Genomic DNA, 10,501 nt, shown 5'->3' on the forward strand with positions numbered 1-10,501 from the left:
CATCACTAGTAAGCGCGAATGGGGTAGGTTCTGTGCGAATTCACGAGCAGAACGCAACGCGTGGGCTCGCATTAGCATGTCAAACGCGCCACGCCGCTAGCCGCCGCCAGGGAGCGCTTGTGAATTTTTAACAATGCATAGTTGTCTGCCACTGATTGAGTATCGATAATGTTTATTAAGGTATCATATACATCACTATGAGTATGCAGTTTACAATCGTTTAAAGATAAAAACTTACTATGCGATAGAGAAAAACAAATGAATTAAGAAAGAAAAGCCCAGGTATATGGTTACCTCGACAACGTGACTTCTGTGGTTTACGCTCTTGCTTTGCCGCTCGTCAAATGTATTTGCGATTCTTGATTTAGCACGTACTGGGGGCAAAGAAACATCGCGAATATCGACGTCTTTAGAATGTAAAAAGAGCATTCCAGTATGTGGCCGGATTTTAAAACACTCTTAACTTTTCTAAACCTGCTTTAATAACAATTTTCATTGAATTTTATTTAATAAAATGTTAGCGCTTTAAAGATTTGCCCTTTTCAATTTATAAATTAACCAATACTAAGCAGTAAATGGTAAAAGAATTTTTATTCTAACACGAAATTAAAGATGGCGGTACATCGGCTCATCTCGCTATTAATTCCAATGAAATTCAGCAATAATTACACCTTCAAAGGCACAGAAGACGCACCCTGTGAGGAAAACCATTACAAAGTTATATTCAAAAAAGTATCCAATGCTTTGGTATTTGAGTATAATTTAGATTGTAACGAATCGCGGTTAGATAAAGCTTAGGAGAGGATAAGCGGATTTCAAAAGGAACACGTGATCAGATGGTGATTGCGCGCCCCTCCGCTATTTGAGTCATATTTTAATATTGCGAACAGGGTAAGCGTCTGCTAGATTAAATTTAAATTGTAGCCCACGAGGGGTCTGCTGCGGACTCAAACGGGATACGCGACAGGAAGGTGTCTTGTCGCGCACGTGTCTGTCGTCGAAAATGAAATAGGTATATGTTGTTTGTTGCATCATAAAACATCGCCACTAAATTGTCGAAAATAATAGCGTCATCCGTAATATACTTGTTTTCTGACGGTCTCAAATCTAGTAATCATTTTTGAAGGATTTATTTGTGTAAAATAGAAATGATATCTAAAATACTCATAAAAACTGGCAATAATAGTTCCCGCCGCTTGTTTCTTCATTTATAAAAAAAATTACGTAGAATCTCTGGGAAGAATTAAAAATTATTTAAAAAATAATCTCAGTTTCGAATTTAAGTCTACATTTTACTCGTAGTATAATTACACTGGCGTACATATTTCTCTTTAACGATTTCTTTAGTGTTCTCGCAGTGAAATTTTCCAATGTTCCGCATCATAAGAACTAACGGCTTAATATCGAGTAAGGTTCACTTGACTCCCTCCGAGGAGGTTGTATAAGTCCTCATTACCCGGCAAATATCTAATTTAACCTCTCCTCGGTTACTATGAAAAATCCAAGAAACTGCTTACCGTCGTGTTGTACTTTCAAATTAGTTTTTAAAACACATGCCATAAGCGTTGCTTCTAAAAAAATTAAATTATAATATACATTTGAAAACATCTGATTTTCAAATATTCTTAAACAATTGTGTCGCTATCATGGATCATGTCAACAACACATGCAGGCTGTACATATTTCAATATTCATAAGTACTAAGTAGTTGATTTAAAGTTTCTATCATTTCTTTACTCGCTATCGCTTATGGCTTACTCCACCCGCGGTTCAGTGTGATTAAGGCGCCCGGAACCTCCGCGCTCATATTCGAGGGCCTTAAGATTTGTTAATTACAGGCAACATTAAAATTAACTACCGTCAGCGCTTTCATAAAAATCCCACCCCCGACCGGGCGGCAAATTCAAAAGAAAAGCCGAATTGAATTCCGTCCCATTGAATCTTTTCATTTTGAGAATTTGTTGAGTCGTTCATTTTCACGGGAAAGTTCACGAATAATTTTTAATCAAATATTTCGTTGAGGAGACTAGTTTTGTTTTTAATCGGTTTACCGGCTACAGGCAAATAGCAACCAAAGTACTAATGATGTTTCTTGTTAAGGTTTTCCCGATGTTTACTGACATAGTACTTATTTTCAAGCCATCCATTTTATATTAAATGGATATTGTGTTGATGCGCAGACATAATACGATGGTTATCAATGCAACAAAATGATTTTGTAAACCCATATTAAAATTTCAATTACGATTTTAATCCGAAACACACCTAAGCGTTAGAGGTTGAAGGAATCGCTCCGTGCCGGGTGGAAGTCTCACTTAACCTCGCGTTATCAGCCCCTAATGTAAGGCCGGGCCACACGGCCGACAGAGACAAATGGCTGCAGTCGAACACCTACACAACGCTCTAGCAACACCGCCGCGAGCTTGTGAAATGTGCGGTAAAGCGTTCTTGTGGTATTTATTTATCGTACAACAGAGTTTAGAATGAATTTGAATAATTTAATGTAAGGTACGTTGATAACTCTCTAGCACAGCAGCGTCTTTCACGGAAATCCAAGATTCGGTTCCATTCTACACGACTTTACCCGCGAGAAATTGAAAAAAAATAATATAAATACACCCTATGTTACTCACTGATAACATAGCTTTTTAATGGAACAAGAATTTTTTAAATCCGACCAGTAGTTTTTGAGGTATTTCAATTCATACAAAAATAAAAAATAAAATCTTTCATCATTCTAATATTAGAATAGAATAGTATAAATACAGGGTATTCAGTCTTTAGTGGATAATCCTAAAAGTCCTGTAGTACACACATCAAGGCATTAAAGAAAAAAGTAAATTCAAGCGGGTTCGCAAAATATATATATCAGTACTAAAATATGAAATACTTCCATCATTGTGTAGAAAAGTAAAGACAAAAGTAATTGAAATATGTCAAGCTTTTAAGATGTCACATGAAGTAATCGTTTAACATCCTTGTTTCGGAATTGTATTTAATATAATTTGCTGGCCATCTCTTTAAGTGCCGCAAACAACTGTCGGGAGCTTTGATTTCCTTTAAGGGACATGACTTGGTTGAGCTTTTTGTGTACTGTATGATTATCCAAAAATCATAAGTTTGAAATAATTAATGTCAATAATTAAAGACATATGTTTCCAGATATTTTTAATTTGGAATAAAATACCAATTATCATCGTGTCCATTGCATCAAGTTTGTTTAACAAATGTAAACATTCATAGCTACTGCATACAAGAACATTTCTCTACCCATCAAGCGGCAGCCGCTTTGACCAACAATAAAGCGAAATAAACAACGAAATCCGCCACAATATTGCGAAATGCGCGTACGTCAGCTGGACCGCTCCCTGCGGCTTATTTGGTATCTGTTGCTCGGAGAGTCTATCTAAGGAAGCCTGTTTCGGCCCTTAAAAGGCGCGCTCTGACCATTCCAGCACTGTGTGTGCCACAATTGTCAGGGTTTCACATTAAAATTGAATTGTACAACGTGTAAGCGCTGTCCGGCTCGAAGGACCAGCGCTACAATAGCCCATTAGTGCGGCAAAAGGCAACATGCCATTATGATGTTGATAGTAAATTATTTGAGACTGTTCGTGATGCATTATATTTGCTCTAAAAGATATAAACAACATTCATTTCAGTGATAAAAAAGTTATACTTACTTTTGTTTCTTAATAAATAAAGAATCATTTGTTTTTAAATTTATCTTCCACCTACTATACCTAGTTTAAAATTCAATGTTCAATGTACATTCATTGCTCACGTTGTTTTATTTTATTTATTGCTTGCTTTGCTTGCATTGCTTGACTAAAAGTTACAAAATGGTTTACAAAAACTTTTAACCTCTCATATCCATATTCATTTACTTTATTTTACAAAGATTAAACATAATTTATTAATATTGAAACAGTTTAATCACAAAACCTGTGGCTAATGTAATCAAACTCGATATAACTAGGAACAACGTTTTATTTTCTTTCCCTTTTTTCCCGTCCTAAATCACAGTGATCGCAATCTCTAGAAGCAATATCCTATTTGGTCATGCAAGTTGCCTTTTTCGAATAAAGGCTTAGTGATGCAAAAATAGACTCGTACGAGGTCGTACATCACTTGACGACAGCACGTTAAGTTACTATCTAGCTTGTGATCCAAGTTTAACTAGAACGATGTCAGAGCGACGTACCATAAAAATAGGCCAAATGAAACTGTCCGAAAATATGCAATTTAGTTTCGCTTGAAAATTTTTGTCATATAACTTTTCTTCTAAGAAAAAAAAACTAGATTAATAGTTTAGTCTGTGTTAAGTTTACTTAGTTTTTTAATTCCTAACCTAATGAAAGCAGACGTTAGCAATTCAAAGTGTTCTTTTATAACAAAAATTACGTTTTCGGATATCTTAATAAAATTTTCATATATTATCTCGCAAATCAGTTAGTAATTAATATCTCGCCTGAGTTGCACATTCGATAAGATATTGATAATTACACAGGCTTATGTTATTAAATGCAGCCTTTAATCTTGCGTAAAATACACCGCAGTTTAAGGTAACAGATTATTGAGACAGTATCAGATATATCGCACGTCAATTTAACTTGAAAATTCCTTTTAAACGTTGCAGTTGCAATATAATTGCTATGACTCACACCAGTTTTTGTTTCTTACGAAAGACGTATCTTCAATAACTAGTTTGCGAAACGCCTCCGTCAACATGATACATGATGTTACGTGTTGATTACATTTATAAATTTCATTATTAATCCAACCGAGTAAATTGTTACATTCAATAAACGAAAGGTTTTGTTTTTAAAATATAATGAGATTAAGACTAAGATTTATGAAATATCTTTTTTTTTAGTACTTTAGTACTTTAATTTTTCGAGAATTTTTAGGCATATTTTCCTTTTACGTGTGCTCCTTATCCAGTTACTAACACTTAATATGAAAGAATCCTCAAACTCAATTTATTTCTTGTCTTAATTTCAAAGCCACTAAGTTTATCTTACTAATACGAGTAGCTTGCAGTAGCTAACTCTTTAGCTGCGACATGATCGAAACAATAGTCGTCGAGGAGATGACAAAGCCGCCGTCGTGACAGTCGGCTTCCGAGGCACGTGCGTTGGGGCACCTCGGAGCACGTCGAGGCACGTCGGGGCACGTTGGGCGATCACGACGCCATTGTCATCGACGGGACGTCTCCTGCTGGCCGGATCCGAGCCTCAGTCACGCGCCTTGCAGTTAACATGCACAACTTGACGGTCCTTTCATGTCCCATCTGACAATATTGACGGTCTAATTTATTGCACGTTTGATCGATATTTGTAAAACTTTAACTTGAATAGTTTCTTAATTCAGAGGTAACAATTATGATGGGATTTAGTTCGGAATTTAATTACTATATGTCAAATTATATAACAGGATGAAAAAGGTGTAATCTCGTTATAAACCTATCAAGAAGACCCTTCGATAATACACCAATAAACAAAATAAACATCTATACGACCGAATAAAAACTGTGGGATCGACGTCAAAATATCCGAGCGACGCCTTTTCCCATTCGCCAATTTACACAAATAAAAAAAGCATTAAGCCGCAAGCGCACTAGAGTAAGCAAATACGAAAATAACGAACTTGTAGTGACACAAAACCCTAAGGGCATATTCGCGCGGGCATGCGGAAAATTTACTTTGCAAATAATAAAGGAAAATATAGCATACCAATGCGGGCCGGCTGGAGGACGACCGTTTATTATTTCATTGTGCACGCTCGATGGACGCTTCCTTCAATATCCGAGGGCAGGAGCGTCGGCAGAAAAACATTTTTTGTCGAATTGTATTTTTATTATATTCAAGTCTTCGAACTCGGCATCAATAGAACCTTTAATAATGGGATTATATATTTTTACCTTTTTATGAAGAAATTCGGGATTACATTTACAAATTACAACCTTCATTTCTTAGATTAATAAAACGTAAAAAACTTGGAAATAAAATATGTCGTTATGCACATGACTGCTAGCAATACTATCATCAATAAACAATCCATTTTTAAAAGCGTAATCACACCATTTTAAAAACAATAACATAACTCACGCCATAACTCAAAGTGGTAAGTAGAGAACTCCACCACGGACCTCCATTTATCGAGATCCTAATACACCTCTCTCTCGCTATACATACAAAAACTAGAAACCAAACGGTCAAATAAAGTAAATCGCGCAAAGAAGGCGCATTAGTTCATTGCTTATCTTATACCTCTATACTATATATTTATCGACCTAGACAGTTACACAAAGCTACACATAAACACACCAAATTCATTGCAAAATGCGTAATTTGCTTTAATTATAGCACTTCACATTACTTCCTTGATCCCAGCCGTGCACGCCGCAGACAAAACAATTATATAATTCAAATGGAAATCCCTAATTGGCGTGTTTTCTCTGTCAGCAAAAAACGTTGTAATTCCTTTGTACAGTGGCTGTACTCGCCAATTTAATTATGATAAAATATAATTTGCATGAACGTCGAGATTTTTCACAGCGAGTTATGGAATTTATAAATTTAATTGAAACAAAAGTTACAACAATGTAGCGATTATGTACAACTACATAGATAAAATTCTTAAAATAAGATATGGATCTTCGGAAAACATTGGGACACAAATTAATTTGTCTTTCTTTACAAAGTGTGACTTATTGACCACAATTAGAAAATACTAGCTATTCCCGTGCGGCTTTATCCGCATAAAATTACAAAAATTTTATTTTATTGTTTACATTTGTCAAATTATCAATATCAAATGTCAAAATGACATGACATGACAAACCTCGGTAATCTTGCTTCCTTGATGTTGGCAGCAACTTATGATCTCTTTTCCACATTAGGGTTTTTATCCAAAATATTCACCCCCTAAGTTTAATGGCGTGAATATATATAGCCTAAAGCGTGACGTAAGTGTAGGGCTTTGAATTAAAAAATGAATTTTTCAAAAATATGCTGCATTTGTTGACATCTTAGGCAACAAAGAAGTGTGAGTTTACGCTTTATTATCATAGTATAGATTGTTGTTATACACCTTTGTTAGAGTATTTCTAGTACATCTTTCCGTTCGTTTTTATTTACTCAATGTAACGTTACAATTTTCGAACTCCAATCAGTCCAAAAATTAAAACTGACTAACTAACTAACTAAAGTAAAGCTGGACAAGAATCAAAATCTTAATGAATGTAACAAAATAATTACTAACGAACATAATTACGACTTAATTATAATTATGCCCTTATTAGCTTTGTTTCTTTGAGACAATACAACTTTATAATTACAACGACTTTGAAACTTCCAGATTCATTCGTAACGATTCTATTTATACTAAATCTCATCAAACCGATTTGCACAATGTTTTTTTATAATTAAAACAATGTGTAACTTTCTTAAAGGTTACGAATCTTAATAATATTTACAAATTCCAAATTACGACTTTTTATTTCAACTTAATGTTTCTTTAAATATGTTTTTCTTAACAAAGTCTTTTTTGTCTCTACTTTATATAAATGCCAATCAAAATAATAACTTGTTGTATTCGAAATGAAGCTTCAAATATTCCTGTTGGTCTGTTCACTTGGCCTTTCGAGTGACAGCACTAACGATTCCAAAACTCGAATTTCAATCAAATTCCCAACGTGACTCGACAGCGCTCCGTCAGTGGAACTGAGGCTACGAGGTGCTAAACGGTCCAGAATGTCCACTCGTACGGACGGACCGACCAATTTACATGCCGGTAAGGGGCACCGGGTCACGCCGTCAACTAGTGTAGGCAGTTGTTTTTCTGTGCAGAATATAGATTGAATATTTGTCACCGATTGACATAAACGTCACAGCCCAACTGTCACATAGTACTTAAACAATCATCTCGTATTATATCGCTCTTTGTACCTTAGATCCTTGAAAGAAGTAAGTCTGGCTTTTGTCTCCTAAAAATAAAAAATAACAAAATTTTATATGCATCTAAACAGCAATAATTTTTTACTTGATGCAACATAATCCCAATATGTAAGTTTCATCATCCCCTTCCATTTATTTCTAATCCGGACTGTCCCTACTTTCTGTATCATTATGGTTAACGTTTATCTACACGGTTACCGCTGCAGGCATCTTGTACTATCTCGCCGCTCGACGCTCACCGCTCGCCGCTCGCCATGTTAAACAAACTAATTGTTCAATGTTTTTATGAATGGACATATGTAACTCTGTTCTAAGTGTAAGGGACAACAAATTTATGGTTATTTTTGTGACTTTTGAGAGTTCTTGCCTTATACAAAAACATATCTATAGAGTTCAATCAATTGGATACAATTGGAAATTTAAACTAAGTCCTAAAACATATTCAGAGCTACAATAAGTGTAAGTTAAAGTTAACTTATGAAGTTAAATATAGTTATGACTTATTATACACTTGGATAAACCTTTAGTGAATATTGTAACGTCTCTATTTTAGTATTAAAGCGGTAGTATTTCTACGAATTGTGACTATAAACAAATAAATCCGGACTATAATCTGGTATTTTACGAGGGAAACTGCAACGCTACGATAGTCAATGAACTTTAAAATTTTATTTCCTCAAAAGGTCACCGTCTAGACTTGTAACTTGCAGTTTATACGGCATTATTAACGATTAACTTTAGTACGCTACCTCGCTGCAAATAAAGAACTTTTATTGTAACAATAAACATGATTGCTATCGGTGGAAGCGACAAGGTTTGATCAAGAATTTATATTTTTTAGATTACACTGACGATAAGCTATTATTTTTTAATATTCATATGTCTGTATTTTCATATCTTGTATACTATTTATTTTACATGACGCAAAATAACATATTATATAAACATATAGCACCACTGGCTGCGGAATCCGATGACTCAAGCAACCAGTGGTCAGGGCAGAGACAGGAACCTCCTCACAATGCGTGCGGTACTAAAATAACTGCCTTTTGAATGCCTTAATCCAACTGCCTAGCAAGAGTTTATTTGAATTTTGGTTGAAGTTTTTAAGTATTAGCCCATGCACTGAAACGACCATCGGAATAATGGTAGTCGACATCATACGCCACATGGCGGTAATCTCGAGAGCTAGTTCTTTATTTATTTAATTATTAGTTTATTGTATCAGTTACAATTAACAATTATTTCTCTATTTTCAGGCATGCTGAGATCTACATTCGACCGGCCGGATCACGAACGTGAGTACATTAGTGAGTTTTAAACATGTTTGTATAATCGACATCATTTTTGTAATATCCAAATATTAGATATATACTATTTTTCTTAGCAAAAGCGTTATTGGTTACAGCAAATGAAAAACTACCTTAATTTGTTATATGGCCTTTTTTTCTGAATATGATTTACTGACTTAAACATAGCTACGATTCGTGTTTCACAATACGCCAGTTTCCTTTCAAATGGCGTTCGGTTATTTGTCAAATAAATCAAGCGAATGCCGATGTACCGACGAACAGCGCCGACAAAAATCAACTAGAAAAAGCCAGCAACAAAAATCCCAGCATTTATTAAACTATTGCTGTGTTATTCCAAAATATTGTTAGACAATGTTTAATTTAACACGTGTTTTAACTCTTTCCCGTAGATTGATATTATGAACGTCGCAGTGGTTACATGTTCCATCACTACGTATCACATTGCTTTGGTGTATGTGCTTTATTGTTTACGGGTGAAGGTCGCATTTCGCAAGCCAACGATAATTATTATTTGTCAAAAAACTGGGCGCAAGAATCGCGATAGAAAAGCGTCGACGTATATTTTAGCTAAAACTTAATTAAAACAGCGTCTAATTCTTTTATGGTTAGACATTTGTTTAGAATTTCGTAACATTATAAAAATTATACACTAACGAAAATTTATAGACACAGCAATCAAAACTGAATAAATCTGTTAAAACAAACAATTTGCATTTGTAATGTAAATTACAAATCAGCCGCATGTAACGTGTTCTTTAGTATTTTCTGTGTAGAGTAGCAAAAAGACATGTAGACACGTGCCCGCACAAAGTTCGGCGACGCGTTCACCCGTTAAATCTCTCAGGTACTGGCCAAATTAATTCATAACACGTCTTGATGTGGAATATTTAATATTTTCATACCACAGAGTAAATACGTTATGAGTTACTTAAGCTTGTCGATTTTTTTAAACTATTTTTAATATATGGAAATTTTATAAAGATGCTGTAATCCTGAAACTGTGTTTTTCAATTGAGCTGTACAGCTTACATTGTGTAGTTCAAACTAAAAATGGAAGAAGGCTTTACACTAGTTTCTGTGTTAATTTTTTTTTAGAATTACTAGCAAACGTAAAAAGACGAAGAAAATCTTTACTTTGTCCTACGACTATGTTAGTTATCTAAACGATGTCATTATAATTAAACAAATGCAACATAATTTGATCATGTAATTAACTCTGTAATTAAA

At 34.7% G+C, this 10,501-nt stretch overlaps 1 protein-coding gene across 1 annotated transcript in view; it reads left to right on the forward strand.

The window, feature by feature from the left end:
• LOC106104951 overlaps positions 1–9,389 on the forward strand; it is a 130,270-nt gene extending 120,881 nt beyond the window's left edge. Inside the window, exons 4-5 of the mRNA XM_013285144.1 lie at positions 9,221–9,271; positions 9,370–9,389. Coding sequence (XP_013140598.1) covers positions 9,221–9,271; positions 9,370–9,389 — 71 coding nt within the window. The remainder of the gene's footprint in view (positions 1–9,220; positions 9,272–9,369) is intronic.
• Positions 9,390–10,501: the final 1,112 nt, after the last annotated feature.

This window comes from Papilio polytes, unplaced genomic scaffold, assembly GCF_000836215.1.
Source record: "Papilio polytes unplaced genomic scaffold, Ppol_1.0 DF823288.1, whole genome shotgun sequence".
Lineage (NCBI taxonomy): Eukaryota > Metazoa > Arthropoda > Insecta > Lepidoptera > Papilionidae > Papilio > Papilio polytes.